The sequence below is a fragment of the Rutidosis leptorrhynchoides genome, chromosome 3, assembly GCF_046630445.1.
Source record: "Rutidosis leptorrhynchoides isolate AG116_Rl617_1_P2 chromosome 3, CSIRO_AGI_Rlap_v1, whole genome shotgun sequence".
In the NCBI taxonomy this organism is placed as follows: domain Eukaryota; kingdom Viridiplantae; phylum Streptophyta; class Magnoliopsida; order Asterales; family Asteraceae; genus Rutidosis; species Rutidosis leptorrhynchoides.
This window is the reverse complement of record NC_092335.1, coordinates 366,736,417-366,756,094: the sequence shown is the minus strand read 5'-3', so window position 1 is coordinate 366,756,094 and position 19,678 is coordinate 366,736,417. Positions and strand designations below refer to the sequence as shown.

At 32.8% G+C, this 19,678-nt stretch overlaps 2 protein-coding genes across 2 annotated transcripts; one reads left to right on the top strand and one right to left on the bottom strand.

Moving 5' to 3' along the window:
- The first annotated feature begins 1,595 nt into the window (after nucleotides 1–1,595).
- Nucleotides 1,596–6,010, top strand: LOC139902814 (serine/threonine-protein kinase PBS1-like). Its single transcript, XM_071885459.1, has 5 exons — nucleotides 1,596–2,108; nucleotides 2,756–2,964; nucleotides 3,700–3,889; nucleotides 4,372–4,763; nucleotides 5,253–6,010. The coding sequence occupies exons 1-5, from the start codon at nucleotides 1,961–1,963 to the stop codon at nucleotides 5,697–5,699; spliced, it is 1,386 nt and encodes a 461-aa protein (XP_071741560.1). The 5' UTR covers nucleotides 1,596–1,960; the 3' UTR covers nucleotides 5,700–6,010.
- Nucleotides 6,011–7,654: 1,644 nt separating this feature from the next.
- LOC139901254 (bidirectional sugar transporter N3-like) lies at nucleotides 7,655–9,024 on the bottom strand. The gene is made up of 6 exons (XM_071883980.1): nucleotides 8,973–9,024; nucleotides 8,839–8,875; nucleotides 8,545–8,758; nucleotides 8,301–8,459; nucleotides 8,089–8,208; nucleotides 7,655–7,930 (listed from the first exon to the last, which is right to left on the bottom strand). The coding sequence occupies exons 1-6, from the start codon at nucleotides 9,022–9,024 to the stop codon at nucleotides 7,655–7,657; spliced, it is 858 nt and encodes a 285-aa protein (XP_071740081.1).
- Nucleotides 9,025–19,678: the final 10,654 nt, after the last annotated feature.

The window sequence follows — 19,678 nt, the reverse complement described above, 5'->3', positions numbered from 1 at the left end:
TTGAATAGTTTAAAAATTTTGAGATTCAGTTTTACAGACTTTGCTTATCGTGTCGGAAATGTTAATCATACAAAGATTAAGTTTAAATTTGGTCTGAAATTTCAGGGTCATCACAATTTTTGTCTCTATGCATGAGACGTATATTTATGAGAAATTGAAATGAAAATCTTGTGGTCTATTAAAATGATGAAAATGATTGTTTATGATAAACTAATGAACTCACTAACCTTTTGGTTGACACTTGAAAGCATGTTTATTCTCAGGTATGAAAGAAATCTTTCGCTGTGCATTTGCTCATTTTAGAGATATTACTTGGAGTCATTAATGACATATTTCAAAAGACGTTGCATTCGAGTCGTTGAGTTCATCAAGATTATTATTAAGTCAATTATAGTTGGATATATTATGAAATGGTATGCATGCCGTCAACTTTCAATGTAATGAAAGTTTGTCTTTTAAAAACGAATGCAATGTTTGTAAAATGTATCACATAGAGGTCAAGTACCTCGCGATGTAACCAAATGTAATGTATTCGTCCAGATGGATTAGGACGGGTCATTTCAGATTTCAAATGTGGTCGGATCTTCTCGTAGTTGGTCGTACACTACTCTATCTTGTAACTCAAAATTTAACATATCACGATATTTGATATATTACTTACATTCTTTCAATGGCGGTTCTCTGAATCAGGAATCATAGCTTCTTCAATTGAACTAATTACGGAAGGAGAGAGTGTATGTCCTAAGTAAGATAGAAGCCTATTTTGGGTATTCACTTAATCTTGTTAGGAAAAGGTGCTCTTCTTGCATTTATACCCTAAAGGATACAGTCAAGGGGATTGACTTTTTTCCATTTCGTGAAACCGTGCTTGGTTGAACCATCTACCGGGGGCCGGGGGGGGGGGGGGGGGGGGCTAATGCAATTAAAGAAGCTTAGAAAGTCAATCCCCTACCTTATCTGTTAGGGGGTTGACTTTTTCCACTGATTTCTCCGAAACAAGAGATCAAAGTGATCTTCCTCCTTTTTCCCAATAAGTTGACGGCCAACCCGATTGACTGTGTACGTGCCCTTTAGGCTCAGTCATTCCGAAGAACACTTGCCCCGGCCCCCGTTTTACCTTGACTGCTTCCGTTATCTTCTTATATCATGTTGTGTGAGATAACACAACTGTACAATTTTGCTCTTAATTTGTTAAAGTTTAAAGATCTAGCGAGAGTTTTTAGAATCGCAAACTTAACCTAAAGCACACTAAATGTATGCTCAACATCTTTTTGAACACTTTCACGATCTCTTGGAATGTAGGTTCGTGATAAAAACATGTCTTGAAAAATTGACTGGCTTGGTGAGCAAGTTGCACAAACTGAATACTTTCATCATCCGAATTTAAATCATGAATGAAATTAAGCTGGGATGAATTTAAATCATGAATGAAATTAAGCTAAGGTATCTTTTATTGTTCCGACTGATAACGCTCTACGCCTCAAAATATTGAGGCTACAACGCCCCCATAAGGCTTGTTGTGGGCGTTGTGAACCTCTAATTCTGATGACCAATGCCATATTAACCCCGTTAGGAAGCGGTCTTGGGAGATGAGGGTATGAATATGCTAAAACAAAGTCAGAAAGAAAGAAAAAAAGCCGCCTTTGGGGTCTTTTGGGATTTGTTTTGTTTCTAAACACAAGCTACCAATCTATCCATCCATTCACACTTATTATCATTCTCTCTTTAAATTATTATTTACAAAAATAAGTTAATTAATAATAGAAAACAAATCTTTTTATTTTTAAATCAGATACAAACCGTTTTCATTGAATCCATCTAGTTTCTTTATTAATCAGTTAACAGAGATTAAAACGACAACAACTACAACCTTTAATCATCTCATAAGTTCTTGATTGTTATTTTGTGTCATAAAAATTTAGTAATTGAAAGAGTGAAAATTTAGGAAACCATCAAATCAATGGGTTGTTTTCCCTGTTTTGATTCAAAAGAAGAAGAGAAATTGAATCCTTCAAAAGTTAGGGCTGATCATCATCATCATCATCATCTTCAACAGCAACAATTTCATACATCTTCTGCTCCTTCCAATATTTCAAGATTATCCTCTGGTAAACTGTGTTTATATGTTTTTATCAGTTGAAACTTTAATTGAATTGAAGTAATTAAAGTATTAATTTTTTTATATGTATATTATAATAATATAAAAGACTCCTACTTATTTGTTTTGAAATGATCTGATCTGATCTTACTTAGTAGTAGTATATTAGAATTTGATTTTGATTATAATCAAGTTTGCATCTTCAATTTTTTGTTTTCTGTTGTAATTGGATGAGTTTGATGTAGGCCCCATAATATCAGGATAAGAACTTTCTTATTGTAGTGAATTGACATGATATAAATTGATACAGTAGGATTTATCTTTATATTCTTTTTCCTTTTCATGAAAACGGGTAAACGAATAAGATTTTCGGTCCGCCCTAATCGAGAAAGGGGAGTACTTTTACGCACGGGACCCGTGTTCGACCTTGGTTTGAACATGAGATCTCTCCGTAAATCTCTGAAATTAAAAGATCATTAAATGAATTTTTGTAATTTAATATATTAGTTAGATACTATGTTATAGATTATAGATAGATATGGATTGAGGATTGATTATGGTACCTAATTCTATACTCACTACATTTATATCCGCATAATATTAGTTTAAGTTGCGAAATAGGGTTGATTATGTTTTTGATTGTAATGAATTTGGCAGGAGTTGATAGACTGAAGACTAGAAACAATAATGTTAGTTTAAGGAGGGAGTCATCGGGGTCAAAAGATTTACCTGATGGTCAGATTGCTGCACAAACATTCACGTTTCGGGAACTCGCAGCTGCAACTAATAATTTCCGACCTGATTGCTTCTTAGGAGAAGGAGGGTTCGGTTGTGTATATAGAGGCCGTCTTCAGTCTACTGGTCAGGTATACTATTTCGAACCTCGTTGCAATTTGCTCCATTATTTACCATTTGTTGTACAGTCATCAGATTAGCAGCGTGCTCGTTTCTGCATATTTATTTATTATTACATCGGAATTTAAATTATATTGTATAGTTTATTTATTCACCCTTGTCAGTTTTATCTGAATATTTCATATACTCTTACTAGGTAACTATATAGATATAGCACTACCATGTGATAGACTGGTAGACTCAGTGTTGCAGGCCTCAGAATTACTCGGCGAATACTCGGTCAAAACTCGAGATTACTCGGAAAACCCGCCAAAGCTCGGGATTTCTCGGAAAATCAGTCACAATTGGTCAAAACTCGGTCAAGATCGGTCAAAGTCAAACTTGGTCAACATCCAAGTACTCCCCGAGTTTCCGAGTACTCCCTAAAAAGTCCCGACCGAGTACTCCCCCATGTAGCGATTTTTGCAACTTTGGTGGACTAGTTTCGAAGCCTTTTTAGAATCTGTCTATTGTTTACATTAATATACTTGGAAAACTACTTATTGTTAATTAATGTATCTCTAGTTAAGCTAATATATTTCATCATGAGAAACACTTGCTAAATAACAATCGTGTGTAGTTGGCATCCGGTGTGGTAGCAAGATTTTTGCTGTCTTTGATTGTTTTACATTAGTGATTACAAATCTTAATTGAGGTTTTTATTTTCAAGTTATACCAGCTAAAAGTTATTAGGTTGTTTTGGATAGGTTGTAGCAGTTAAACAACTCGATAGAAATGGGCTACAAGGTAACCGTGAATTTCTAGTTGAAGTTCTTATGCTCAGCCTTTTACATCACCAACACCTCGTGAATTTGATTGGTTACTGTGCTGATGGTGAGCAAAGACTTCTCGTATATGAATTCATGGCGTTGGGATCGTTAGAAGATCACCTTCACGGTAAACACCGTCTATGATATATTAATATATATATGGATTTTGCTAACGACAGCTCTAAGCCTTTAGAGCTGTCGTTAACATGCATTAAACACTTGTACATCAGGTGACATGCATAAAACACTTGTACATTCATGCAACGGTCGAGACCTTTGAGGGACGAATCGGGCATTTGACCAACGTTGACTTTTAGTGATAAATTAATTAAATGTGTATATATTACACATAAATATATCAAGCATAAAACATAAATATTTCAAATATAGATACAAGCTTTAAAATTTTTGACCAACTTTGACTTTGACCTACTAAGCCCAACTTTGACCCGATTTTTTGGCGTTGGCCGACTTTATAGGCTTTTTTGGGCGTAATGGGACGGATTAGTCCAAAACCGGCGCCGCCGACTCGGCCCGACGTTTACAATAGTGATAAATATATATTCTGTAGGTACCTGAATTCAGATCGTAATGATATGCTGTTTGCAGATGTTCCGCCTGATAAAGAAGTTTTAGATTGGAACACGAGAATGAAGATAGCAGCAGGTGCGGCAAAAGGTTTGGAGTTTCTTCACGATAAGGCTAACCCTCCTGTTATTTACAGGGACTTCAAGTCGTCCAACATTCTGCTCGGTGAAGGGTTCCAACCGAAGCTTTCTGATTTTGGGCTTGCGAAACTGGGTCCTACTGGAGACAAATCTCATGTTTCCACAAGGGTCATGGGTACATATGGTTACTGTGCTCCCGAATATGCCATGACTGGACAATTAACCGTCAAGTCTGATGTTTACAGTTTTGGTGTTGTCTTCTTAGAGCTTATTACTGGTCGCAAAGCCATTGACAGCACGAAACCACATGGACAGCAAAACCTTGTCACATGGGTAATAATCAACTAACATTTTTTTTTCTTTCAGAAATTAACTCTAGGTAACCTAGTTAGGCCCACTGTTTTAAAAGTCGGTTGATGCATCGGTTTGGGGATTAACCCATCTCGTTACGCCCAAAAATGCCTAAAAAGTCAGGTCAGAATCGGGCTGGTCGGGTGTGAGTCGGACCGAGTCAAAGTTGGTCAAAAAAATTTAATATTTCTTAAAATTAGATTTTGTGATGTCTGAAATGTTTGGAATTTTCAAATATATATGTTTTATTTATATATTATTAAAAGTCAACGTTGGTCAATGCCTTATTATTAGAAGTCAACGTTGGTCAACGCCCTACTCGTGACTTTTACAACCTTAGTTAGGCCATGTACATCCAAGTCAAAAGATTCACCCTCACTCTAGGTTACATGAACAAGGAAGACCTCATTCGTTTACTGATTAAATATGTCTTTTAGCATTTCATATCGTTGAATATTTATTTGTTTGTAGGCGCGACCGTTGTTCAATGACAGGCGAAAATTCACGTCATTGGTGGACCCGAGACTAGAAGGTCGTTATCCAATGAGGGGTTTGTACCAGGCTCTAGCGGTTGCATCTATGTGTATTCAAGAACAAGCTGCTGCTCGTCCGTTAATTGGGGACGTGGTTACCGCCTTATCGTATCTTGCAAACCATGGGTACGATCCTACAACACCTCCTGTTCATGTTGTCGTTAACAAAGAGAGACCGAGCACGGAAAGAAACGGAAGAGTTTCGAAAAACGAAGAGGGTGGAGGATCGGGTGGTGGCAGATGGGATTTGGAAAAAGATGATTCTCCTAAAGAAACTGCAAAGATGATAAACAGAGATCTTGATAGAGAAAGGGCTGTTGCAGAAGCTAAAATGTGGGTTGAAAAAAGAAGACAAAGTGCTCAAGCTGGTGGCTTTGATGGGTAGTACATGTATGTACAACTGTTTTATGCGCTCATTATTTGGCACTAACATTTTATTCGGGTGCGAAATCATTTGGATCATAGACATGGTATGGTCCGTGAAACCAATTTTTCGGACGTAATCTTTGTAAATTTTGTTGATGAGAAGAACAAGTGTCCGAATTCTCGAGGGAAAAGGAGATGAAACGAAATTTAAAAGCGAAATTCTTGAATTTTGTAAGTGATTTTGTTTGACACGAGTCCTTTTTTATGGTTTGGCTTCCCTTATATTTGTGATAACATATTATATAAAAACGCATGATTTTGTTTTTTTTCTACCACTTTATATACGAACTTATGGGTTATAAAGTTATCTTTATAAAATGATTGTGTGATTGTGAACAAGAACACCAACTTTACTAATGGTAGTTATGTAACGAAATACAAAAGGAATCAATAGCTGAAATGCACTGTCGAAGCCTCGAATATCACTAGGCGAAATGCCCTTTCATTTGATAAAAATTCACATATCATAGTACTGCCAATGCATTTGCTCAGAGTTGCCAACGGTATATCTAAGATATCTTTGGCTTGTCTTTAATGGATGACGGGTCATGTCTTTTGATAGTCTTGGCAAAGGCATATCCTTGGTAAATGAACACGAAGCATTGGTGAGACCTACATGCAATTTTTGGTTTTGGTTTTGGTTTTGGTTTTGGTTTCTGTGTGCAACGAGAGTAAAAAGAGGAATTAAAAGAAAGGGGTTTAGAAGAGTTCCAACTCTCGGTCTTTTTAGTTTTTTTAAAGAAGTGTCGATGTTGCGCTGATTAGAGAGGAGTTTCTTATCAAGATATTGTATAACTTCTTTTACAACTTACGTTGAGATAGTCCATACCGAAACTTATGCTTTTATGTATTTATTTGATACTTTAATTTGATAACATAATGTTGCACGATGGGGAATCAACCCCTAACTAAGAACACAATGTTGGCCAAACTCATGCAACAAATCAGTGGTGCTAACCATCTTAAACTACAATTAATATTAAACAGAACAAAGAAGTCATAAAAAGATTAGTTTGAAGGGAAACATTTAATAGCTTTCATAGTCCCAACCAAGATATCCAACAATAACGGGTTTTACATGTCCAAATTATTTGAGGAAAAAGGGAGTTTTTTTTTTTTTTTTTTTACTAAAATGTACGCAACCTTACCACCTGTTTCCGACCCGCCACCAAGATATTTGTTGATAAAAAACTAATTCTATAAGCCTTTAAAACTTAGTAAAGTTTTAACTACAATAATAGTACCTCTTGAGTCTAAAGATATGGAGTACATAATATTAAGCTGGTTTGTGTTATCAAAATTATAATCCTTATTGTAAGTTTCCGATTCCATATCAAAAATATCTAGGTGTGTTTGGATAATGAGTTTGATATAAAGCAAATAGAAATGGGTATGAAATAAGTTGTTTGGTTTAAGGGTATGAATTTTACATTTGGGAATGAAGCCCATCAAATGGGGTTTGTTCCTCATCATCAAGAGTGATGAGTCAAAATTGAACCCATTTCCATTCCACACTTTATGCAAACCCTTAGACATAAGATAAAATAAAAAAGTTCCAACTTTTAAAAACAAAAAATATATGTTAATAGTATTAGATACTCCGTATAAGATATATCTAAGTTAGTAACAAACTCATATATGTATTCATTGAAAAAGAAAAGTTGAGCATTACAACTTGAAGACTGATGATCAAACACTCACTAACAAAAACAGAGGAGTTTCAGTTAGAATGTTACTTTTTTTGGGTGGATTTCTGTTATTAAAAGATAAAGAGTGTTGTCCAACGACCACTAAATATAAATCTATAAATTATACTATTGGTCTACTACTATACGTGACGACATGACCATTTTATATGTCAAAATTAATATACCAATTAAACAACTTTAATTGGTCACCATTTACTATAATTAGTTAAACCTCGCACATCACAACTACTAAACCAGTATCCCTTTCATCCTTCACTTCCTGCATCTCAATGTGATTATCACAACTTTTGGTTTCATCTTCTGCTTCACTAGTTCGACCCGAATCCACCGGGTGCACTTCTGAGTTTGATAGAATCGATATGTTTACGACATGTTGTTTTTTCGCCTTTGGATCTTTCTCTTGTTGAATACTTGCATTTCTATAGTATCCATAAAGTACCATTTGCAAAACTCCCAATATAAATCCTAATATGTTTGGCACCTACAAATTAAACATTTTACGTTAACTAAATCCTAACCAACATTTTAAATATAGTAGCTCGAACAGATCGTTGGATCTATAATAATTTAAATTCTGTTTTCGCCAAAAAAAAAAAAAAAATGGTAGCTTAAACAGAATGGAGAAAAGGTGTTGGTTACCATAACACGTCTATCCTTGATGGAAAATCCATACAAGAACCACATTATTGCGCTTAGTGTAAGGAAAAACGATAAAGACAATGGCATGAACTCGACACTTTTAGTTCTCACAACTTGAACCTGTTTAAATTCAAGCAAAAAATTAGTTTCGTTTGTTTCTTAAGCACAAGAATATGACTCAACTAAACAAGATATACGACGTGCCAACTCACCACAATAGCAAGAGGTGCTGCAAAAACGGCTACCGAAATCCCAACACAAATCCACCCAACTACGAGCACTTGTTTATGTGGATTTACCAATAATAGTGTTATAAGAGAAATCGCGAGACAAAGCACCATAGCAACGAATAAAGTCATAAACGTCTTCTTCTGCGCATAAATAACATTCATTTTCGTAAATATACAAAGTTTTATGAAATGAAGCCCAAAAACGGGACAATAATGAAACATGTACCTTAGCATCCGGAGTAGCGTACACAAGAAAAATGATGATGTAGATAGACTCGATTATGGTACCAAGAGTGTTGATGGAGATTAAAAGGAACGTGTCGCTTCCTTTAATGAAAGCGTAAAACAACCATAGCAATGCGCTAAAGAGTGACACCACATATGGTAACGATTGGAACCCCATTGTCGATTTTCGCTTGCATATTTGTATAAATGTTGGCCTGCAAATACTTCCATTAGTCACATACTTTTAACTCACTAAACTCGTGTATCATATCTTAATTTGCAATTTTAGACTTACATTGGTGCGAAGTAGACACCGGTGGAGATCATGTTACCTGTAACATGTTAACAAAACAAAGAAACAAGTTAATTTGAGTAGGATGAAATCAAGATATCATCAAACTATGAATGTTAAGTTTGAACATTACATACCTAAAATGCCAAAAACGAAAACCAAAGGGTGATGAACATTAAAAAGTTCCATTTTTTAATGTGTACAACTAACTTTGGGTTATGTTAGAGTTAGGGTGAGAATTGTGAACCAAAAGGCTTCTGACTCTAACTCTAACAAGACGGGAATATAAGTGTTGTGTTTTGGACGTATTTATATGCACATTTTTAAGACTAGTGAGCTCTAGAATTGAATACAATGTAATATTCTGTTTGTGGAGGGTGGCGTGTATTTTATTAAAACACTCAACTTCTTTTTTTAGACAAATCATTTATCATCCCCCAACAAGCTTGTCTGCATATGTTGCAATCAAATTGAATTAACCTTATGTCCAAGGTACGATATAAAATAGATAGATTCGAGTCTCTTCTTTTATATATGAAGTGTTTGTAAAAGTCGGCCGACGAGTCCCTAACTAGGCCCGAGTCGGTCAAAGTTGTTGGTCTGGGTCAAAATCGGTTAAAAGTCAGATTTATTAGATTTAAAGTAGAAAAAAACAATTGAAGCCACAATTGAAAAGCAGGTGACTAGATCACGTGTAGCCCAACTAATAGTTCCATAAGAGCACAAGGAGTGGAACGTTTTTCTTCGATGTCGCCCTTTCGGAACGTCAAATCTGACGGTTCCATCTCTCCAAACTGACATTCTGGAACCAACGTCACTCAAGCGACATCTATGTTTTGATAATATTACTATTTCTCTCTCTTGAAAAATGAACTAGAACACCGGACCCTCCACTACGGGAATGTTTGGATTTATGTTTTGAAAATTGATTAGGCGTTTTAAATAATTATAATTAAATAATAAGCTGTAGCAAAACGTGTTATACATTAATGTTGTGTAGATTTGATTATCAGTTTGACAACGTAATAATCAAATAAGTAGTTTTAGATGTCTGGTAAATCGGATTATTTAATAACTTAAGGGGTGATTAGTGAAAAAGTTATGGAAAAAAAGAAAAATTATGTATCATTTTTACTCCGCCAAGGGGTTACCAGCCTTTTTAATTCACGAGGATCAAGGTTGAAAAGGACATGAAACGTGGTCGAGACGGTTGATACCTTAAAACGTTAAGTTGACTATATATATATATATATATATATATATATATATATATATATATATATATATATATATATATGTGTGTGTGTGTGTGTGTGTGTGTGTGTGTGTGTGTGTGTGTGTGTGTGTTTAAAGTTAATAAACCTTGTTGACCAGTTTGTACCTTTAATTGCTATTATCACAAAAAAGTAACACTAAACTACGTCAATTTTGATTGATTTGACCGACTTTTGACGGATTTTAACCGACTTTTTTTACTTTTGTCCGGCGTTGACCCGACATTTCCCGCATTTGACCCGACTTTTGACCGTTGACCGACTTATTAGACAGCGAGACGGGCTAGTCACCAAACCTTCACAACGAGCGTCACAACGGATGCAACAAACGTCGTTTACAAGACCGTTTAGGATATCTCAAATCACATTTCATTGATTTTTAATCGTGGAATCGCCACTGAACATATGGAAAATAAACTTTTGCTAAAGTGGTAAACCATAACACGTTGATCATGTATATATAAATATATAATTATATAAATATATAAATAACTATATAAAATTTAACAAAATATGTCATATATTTTGCACAAAGTTACGTCTTGCGTTGCATATGAACTATTTGAGTTAAATATAGCCTTGTTCACGTGACAATTGTCCAATTAAAATGTTGTGCCGTATTCTTCTAACCATAATCTCATAACACGCATATATATGTACATGCCTTTTGCAACCTCACCCTTGAACCACCATATTACCATAATCCTCACATAAGATAGTAATTTGTATTTTGATTAGACTTTGTTCATCCAGGGCCGTCTCAATAATTTCGAGGCTCTAGACGAAAATAAAAATGAGCCCTCATACACGTTATTTTTTTAATACATATAGAAAGATAACACTTAAATTTATCTATTTTTTCACAAACAATGTATTTAACTATTTAAAATTACAATAATACATTAATTGACAATTTTATATTTTATTTATTTGAATACTTTGAGAATGGTTATATACATATTAAAATTTTGGGCCCTAGGTGGTTGCCTATCTTGTCTATGCTCAAAGACGCCTCTGTGTTCATCTAAATAAAAATACTCGACCATTCAAGTAATTTGAACCTATTACACCTCACCCGTTTGATCATATTATTCGTTTACCATCAAGTCACCGTATACCTTTTTTCCGGTCATTTTTAATTTACTCGTAAATTTACTTTAAATTAAGTATTTAAGTATTTAACTAATAAAACTAAAAACCACGTTAATTTACATCTTCAGTTTTATGCGGAGAAAATAAACCGTGAAGATTTGGTGAATGGTAAGTTTGCAATTATATATATGCCAAAATTGATAGTTGGTGAAACTTGTAAAATACATTTTTAGTACAAAACTAGAAAACAATATACGTTAGACATTTAAGTTAGGGTAATAATTGCTGGGAAAAATGAACAAGCAATTTGTTTTCAAACTTTTACCTTGTAAAATGTACCGTAGACAATTCACATGCTAACTTTGTACATATATAGACGATGTTGAACTAATACACGCTATATGTCTATTTATATATGGATCATGACTCGACATTCTATATATTTAGAAAGAGTAACACATATGAGTCATCATTCATATAAATATAAACTTTGCATTGAAATTTAAACAAAAAAGGTTCGGTGTGAGAGGTACAATAATATTATATTCATCACTAAAATTTCTTCGACCTTCACAGCAACAGCAAATCAGCATTTTTTTCAGAAATAAAAAGAACTAAACATTGATATCTATAACATATTTATTTTAAAAAATTGAAAACCACTAAATTATTTATATATATATATATATATATATATATATATATATATATATATATATATATATATAAACAAACTAACCTTTTTAATTATATCTTACGCAATTGAGACGCATACTCTCAAATTTGAGTTAAATGGATCAAACTTTCGAGTTAATTGGGTCTCGAAATAAATTATGCCTGACAATTTAAACTACAATTTAAAAAATGTCCAATAAGTTTTTTCTTCAAACTTATTGGGTTTGATACAAAATACAAAAAAAAAAGGGTGAAATGAGTAAAAATTTCTAAAGTTCAATAAATAGAGACAGGTCTAATGGTTCTAGTGAATGGAACAAATGGGTCGAGCATAACAAGATCATCCGTCAATCATTTATGAAAACATTAATGGTTATATCAATTAGCATGTATATTAATATTTTCTTATATATAATTATTCTTAATAATAACTAAAACAACATAATAAATGTAAAAGTATATGACATGTTTCGATCTATTTGAACCATTTGACCCATTACCCGTTTTGACCTGTTACCCAAACCGACCTAACCTGACCCGGTTGGACCCGTTTAAAATTTTTACCCGTTTGACCCATAGCCCATTTCAACCCAAAACTGTTTTAACCCCTTAACCAAACCGACACAACCTGACTCATTTGCCAAGTATACTTTCTATAAAGACATAATTACGCTCCTCGTCCCTGTGGTTTACCTCAAAATACACTCCTCATCCTTTTCCTATATTTTTTGCTTTCCTCGTCCCTGTGGTATTAACTTACTACATTCCTTGTCCTTCCGTCCAATTTCCGTTAAATTTGACCGTTAACTCCTTCTCGTGCAAAACATGTGAGGGGTATTTTAGTTAAAGGATGAACTTTATAAACCCTACATTTTTAACTCCTATCTCGTCCCTATTCTATTAACCCACCTACAACCATTTTCAGTCTAATTCAAAACCCCTAACTAAAACTAAAATCTAATCGGCCTTGCAACCCTTGCATATTCCTTTCTCATTTGAAAAATTAAGAAATGGTTTTCATTGCACCCACTAAAATTCCATTTAATCAGACCCGCTTTAGGTTTTCTAAAACTCGTGTTCATGCATCAGATCAAGTTCGGAATTCAAACACAGCTTATCGTTAAAAGTTGGGGTTGGAGTGTGACGACCCGGAAATTTCCGACCAAATTTAAACTTGAATCTTTATATAATTCCAACACGATAAGCAAAGTCTGTAATGTGGAGTCTCAAAATTTTTGAAATATTTTAATGGGATCATTTGACCTTCGACTGCTCTCGACGATTCGCGAACTATTAATTGTAATTCAATATATATATATATATATATATATATATATATATATATATATATATATATATATATATATATATATATATATATATATATATATATATATATATATATATATATATATATATATATATATATTCTATACATAAATAATATTATATTATAGGTAATAGATATTAAGGATTCAATTTATTATAATTAGTAAATATGATAAAATTTATAATTTATATTATATTAAATAAATTACAAGTTTAAATATAATTAACTTTATCTTCATTATAAATGTATATATCAATAATTGTATTATTAAAATTATTATTTTTAAAAATAAAATATACATATAAATTGAAACATTAATATATTAGAAGTAATTACAGGTAAAGATATAGTTATTAATAGTAATATTATTAATTTCATTATGATTAAAAAATAAATATTAATGTTTATTATTATGATTCTCTATATACAGATATATATACACATATTCAATATATAGTTATACAAATACGGGTATATATAAATACTTATATCGGTTTATACAAATACGTATTTTTTTTTACAGAATCAAAATCAGGTTTAAATCACTGTCATCTCTGTTTAATTTATATGCATAATTGGTAGCTAAGTTCACTGAATTATAAGTTTTGTTAAACATCAAAATCAAGTTTTTGTATCTTTCTCTTGTATTTGTCTTTCCTTTTCTTACTCGTGATTTCTCTGTCGACCACCTACCCTTCTAATTTTATTTTATGTTTCCCTTGTCTTGAACATAACAAACCACTACTTCATTTTATTTAAAGATGGACAAAACTCAAAACCATTATTCAGAACCACCATCTTCAAGTCTAGCACCACCCACTACTCGTAATTCACCATGAGACCACCACATAAAGTTAAAAACCACTTTCACCACTTTCAACCGTCGATCACCACTTTCACCAATTAACCACCATCATCGACACCCACAAACACCACCACCTATGACAACCATGATAACCATCTTCACCCCTCATCACCATCGGTGCTCGTTATCCTTGCTGCTATTATATTTTTTTTTTTCTGTTCCTAATCAAACCGCCACCCAAATGAACTAAACCCATTTCAGTTTTATTTCGTTGCAATCAACCGAACCCAACAACCCTATAAACGACCTTCACCATCCATCTCTTCTCTCTCTCTTTATTTATATCTCTATCCTGTGTTTTAAACCGTCGCCAACACCAAAACCACCACTCGTAGATAACCTAATACCGTTTTACTTCTTTTTTTTCCGTACCATCTGTTCCGATGGAATCCCGTCATGAATCACCGAAGCAAAAACTGCCACTTTAAGATATTTTTTTTTCCATTTCGCTACAGCTATATTTATATATATATATATATATATATATATATATATATATATATATATATATATATATATATAATTTTTTTCTTTTCTTTTGATGCTCTTGCTGGAAGACACCACCAAACCCTCACTTTGATCATTCAATCGATCAAATTACTACTACATCTGTTTCTTTTTCGGTTCAAAAGGCCACGCAACAAGGAAGGATAATAAGAAGATGATGAGAGAAAAGTTATAAAGTGAATATGGAAGGAAAAATCGATTATCGATGATGTATTTTTTTTCCTAACCGTCAAGTATAAAGCAAAGGTTCCCCACTTGATGTTCTTAATGATCAAGGTGAGCTGTAAAGACACCTTAATGGAAGGTGACGAATTGATGAGCTGTGATTAATGAGAAGGAAAAGAAACAGATGTATAGCGGGTTATTAATTATAGGTATGATTATGTATCAGAAAAACAAGAATAGTGTAATGGTTGAGGGTGTTTGCTTAGATCTAGAGGTCGCGGGTTCAATCCCCGGCCATTGCATTTTTTTATTATTATTAACAACAGAATATGTTTGGGGCTCTGCAGTTGGGCCGTGATCCAGTTTACATGCTGTTGGGCCGATCAGGAGCTGCACTGAGGAATATAATCGTGGTGTACGTATAAGATGATGAAGGGTTGATTGGATCGATTGAAAATTTATTTAAAATGATAAAGAGAAATGAAGCATATATGAAACAAGTTAAATAAAAATAGTATGCGAATTAAGTTATAAAATCTGAGATGGATTAGTGGTTAGGAGGTGTTTGGGTGAACGAGAGGTCTAAGGTTCGAGCCTGAGCAACAGCAAATTTTATTTTTGGAGATTATTACTTTAAAGGTAGTATTATTACTATAATTATTATTATTATTCTTAGTATTAATTATTATTATTATTATTATGATTATGAACATTATTATTATTACTATTATGAAAATAATAAGACTTAATAGTATTTTTGTTAATATTAGTATTAGTATCATTTTAAAATTTTTAGTATTATCAATGTTGACGTAAGTATTATTATTAATATTAGCACTTTCGTAACAGGAATATCATTAACAGGTACTATTATTATTGAAAAATTAATATAGTTATTATTAAAAGTATCATTACTTTAAATCTATATTTTTATAAAAACTGTTATTACTATTACCATTAATACTATTAGTACTATAAAAATTATTATTATTATCAGTATAATTATTCTAGTGTTATTATAACTAGTATTTTGTAAACAAAGAGTAATTACATAAAAGTATATTAAATATACATAACTTAACTATATTAATATTTTTATATACAAAATGAACACATTTAATCAAATAATGAAATATATAATTTATTAATATAAAAATTATATCACTAACAATAATATATATATATATATATATATATATATATATATATATATATATATATATATATATATATATATATATATATATATATATATATATATATATATATATATATATATATTTATTTATTTATTTATTTATTTATTTGATTACATATATATTAATGACTACACAAATGATATAGGTTCGGGAATCCGAGGCCAACCCTGCATTGTTCAGTTGTTCAATTTAGTCATATGTATTTTTACTACAAAATACATTAGTTGAGTTTCATTTGCTCCCTTTTTAAATGCTTTTGCTATATATATTTTTGGGACTGAGAATACATGCGCTGCTTTTATAAATGTTTTACGAAATAGACACAAGTACTTAAAATTACATTCTATGGTTGGATTATTAAATCGAATATCGCCCTTCAAGTCTGGTAACGTAAGAATTTAGGGAAATGGCCCCTGATTGACTCGAATTCTAAAGATAGATCTATGGACCTTGACAAGTCCCATTCGGGGTATGAATGCTTTAGTACTTCGAGATTATTATACAGACGAGAGGTTCTGTTTTGGGGATATTCTATGCATTAAGTTAACGTCGGTTACCAGGTGTTCAATCCATATGAATGATTTTTATCTCTATGCAGTTTGTGAAATGCCTGATACGAGATGTGTATTTATGAGAACTGAAAATCTTGTGGTCTATTAAAATGATGGAAATGATTATTTATGTTAAACTAATGAACTCACCAACCTTTTGGTTGACACTTTAAAGCATGTTTATTCTCAGGTACGAAAGAAATCTTCTGCTGTGCATTTGCTCATTTTAGAGATATTACTTGAAGTCATTCATGACATATTTCAAAAGACGTTGCATTCAAGTCATTGAGTTCATCAAGATTATTATTAAGTCGTTGATAGTTTGATATATTATGAAATGGGATGCATGTCTGTCAATTTTCGATGAAATGAAAGTTTGTCTTTTAAAAACGAATGCAATGTTTGTAAAATGTATCATATAAAGGTCAAGTACCTCGCGATGTAATCAACTATTGTGAATCGTTTATAATCGATATGGACTTCGTTCAGATGGATTAGGACGGGTCATGAAAGTTGGTATCAGAGCGATGGTCTTAGCGAACCAGGTCTTGCATTAGTATGTCTAACTGATAGTCATTAGGATGCATCAGTGAGTCTGGACTTCGACCGTGTCTGCATGTCAAAAGTTTTTCTTATCATTTTTGTCGGAAATCATCTGCTTATCATCCTTAGGAAATTACCTACTCATTATTCTTAGTCTAGACACGTTTTACTGCATTGACTGCATGAATAGTGTATAGACAAAATTCATATCTTAGCGTATCTGACAATTCATATCTTAGCGTATCTGTTACTGTAGATCTTGCCTGATATCTCTCGCAAATTTCTCCTTAATTTAAGGGATCTTGGTACTATATATATCTATGCAAATTATGCATTGAGAATACCATCCAACTATCAATTGCTGTCACTAAACTCTTCATACCAATAATCTTTCCTGAGATCGCTTAAGATGGCCTCTACGAATCGACCAAGTTCCTCTGACTCTGAAGACAGCGTGACAGGAGCACACCAACCAATCAACTACCGTGATTACTGGAGAAAATGGGGGTAGGTTTGTGACATACTCACCCTATGGAGAAGGGAAGAAGGTACACCATATCATGAATCGAATCTACCACCTAACCTTGGAGTACTTGACCCGCTCACCGGCGATCCCGTTTGCAACACCGTTTATACCCTATTTGCAAGAATTTTTCTTCTTGAAGCTACCATTAACGGAACTAGAGAAGATATCCGACCTCTACCTCACACTGATAATCAACCAGGGTTAGTAGAAGAAGTTAGAGAACTCCGAGCTCGAGTATTAGCTTTAGAAAGCACGGTATACAATTTTCAAGCACTAGCAGTATCACTAACACCAGTAACATCACCAGCCTCAGCACCAATGGCACCAATACCACCAACAACCCAAGTTTCAATAATTCTTGCCTCAACATCTCATTCTATGCCTCGAGTATAATCATCGTTCTATGTATCGTTCTACATCAATTATCTTCGTTCGACATGGCGATTATGTAATCTCTAATGTTTTAGAGATTATGTATTCTTGTTCTAACGGTAAATCAAATGAGGTTAATATCATATTGACTCATTAAATCCATGATTACATCTGAAGAAAATATATATGTATATATATTTTCATAAAGATTGTAATTAAAAATTCCTTCGTACAAACTGTTAATGATGAAAATATTTTAACGGGTAGGTAATATCCGAGGAATATTTAGATTTTACATTAATAAGTTACACTGTACATTCTTCGAATCTGATTCAACGGTCAATTACCATCCTACTTGCATCCACAGATATACGAATCTGATTCACCATAGAATAACCATTTTCATTCAATTTCATATTTGAATTTTAATCTATCAGAATCCAACAAGTGGCATAATGAAGAACACATTTGACGAAATAAAAATTTGATAGAAACAAACAAATTAACTATGAGAAATTTTGTTAAGAATCCACTCTAACTGTTCCTAGCTAATTGTTCCTAGCTAACTGATTACATTTTATTTATCGCAATTTAATTATCACAATTTATTTATCGCAGTTTATTTATCGCAATTTATATTCTCGCAATTTTATTTATCGTCATTTAATTTATGTTATTTACTTTACGCACTTTATTTATCGTCATTTAATTTCTGTTATTTATTTTACGCACTTTAAATATCGGGACATGTATACAAGGTTTTGACATATCATATCGACACATCCATATATATTATTTGGAATAACCATAGACACTCTATATGCAGTAATGTTGGAGTTAGCTATACAGGGTTGAGGTTGATTCTACAATAATATATATAGTTTGAGTTGTGATCGAGTCTGAGACGAATACGGGTCACGATACGTATTAATTAATTCGAATATTATATATTAAACTATATATGAATTATTGGACTGTTACTGTGGACTATCGACTGTGGACTAATAACATTGGACAATTAAAATGAATTAAAATATTGATTATAACATATGAAACTAAACATTTTTTCAAGTTTGCCACTTGAATTCATCTTAAACCTCATTTGTATCTTGACGATTACAATCTGTGTTCAAACCTTTCATAATTCTTGAAAACACATCAATCGAGAGGATGAACCAAACCGCACTTCATCTACAGAAGAAAAGATCGATGCATATAGTTATGCACCTGAAAGCTCTCAAAAACTGAGTAAACATTTAACGCGTAGCTGTACTAATTCCTTTAGCGTTATTATTATCGAAAATGACTTTGCAATCTCTTTTCAAATTAGCCAATTTTGTCACAGCTCCAACAAATCAACTTCGATTTTTTGTTCGAAACAACCTTATTATAACCTTGATATATATGCATGCTCTTTTATTGTTACCGGGGAACCTTTTATATTCCATCATACTACCAGCAGACGTACTAGTAACCTCGTTGCTCCTTGGTTTAAATCTCTCCGACAAATCACTATATTTATCTATTGAAGTCTCATCATATACTCATCCGCATCTTGTAACAAGAATTGTCATACCAATTACCGGGAATCAGCAAATCTGTATTGTGAGTCTCGCAACGTTTCCACATCAACAGTTATATGTATCCATATAACATTTATCTCTTAGAACTATAATCTTTCATTCTGAAAAGCACCCAGTCTGCGAATTAATGCTCTGAATGTTGAAAAGTTGAATGAAGCAAC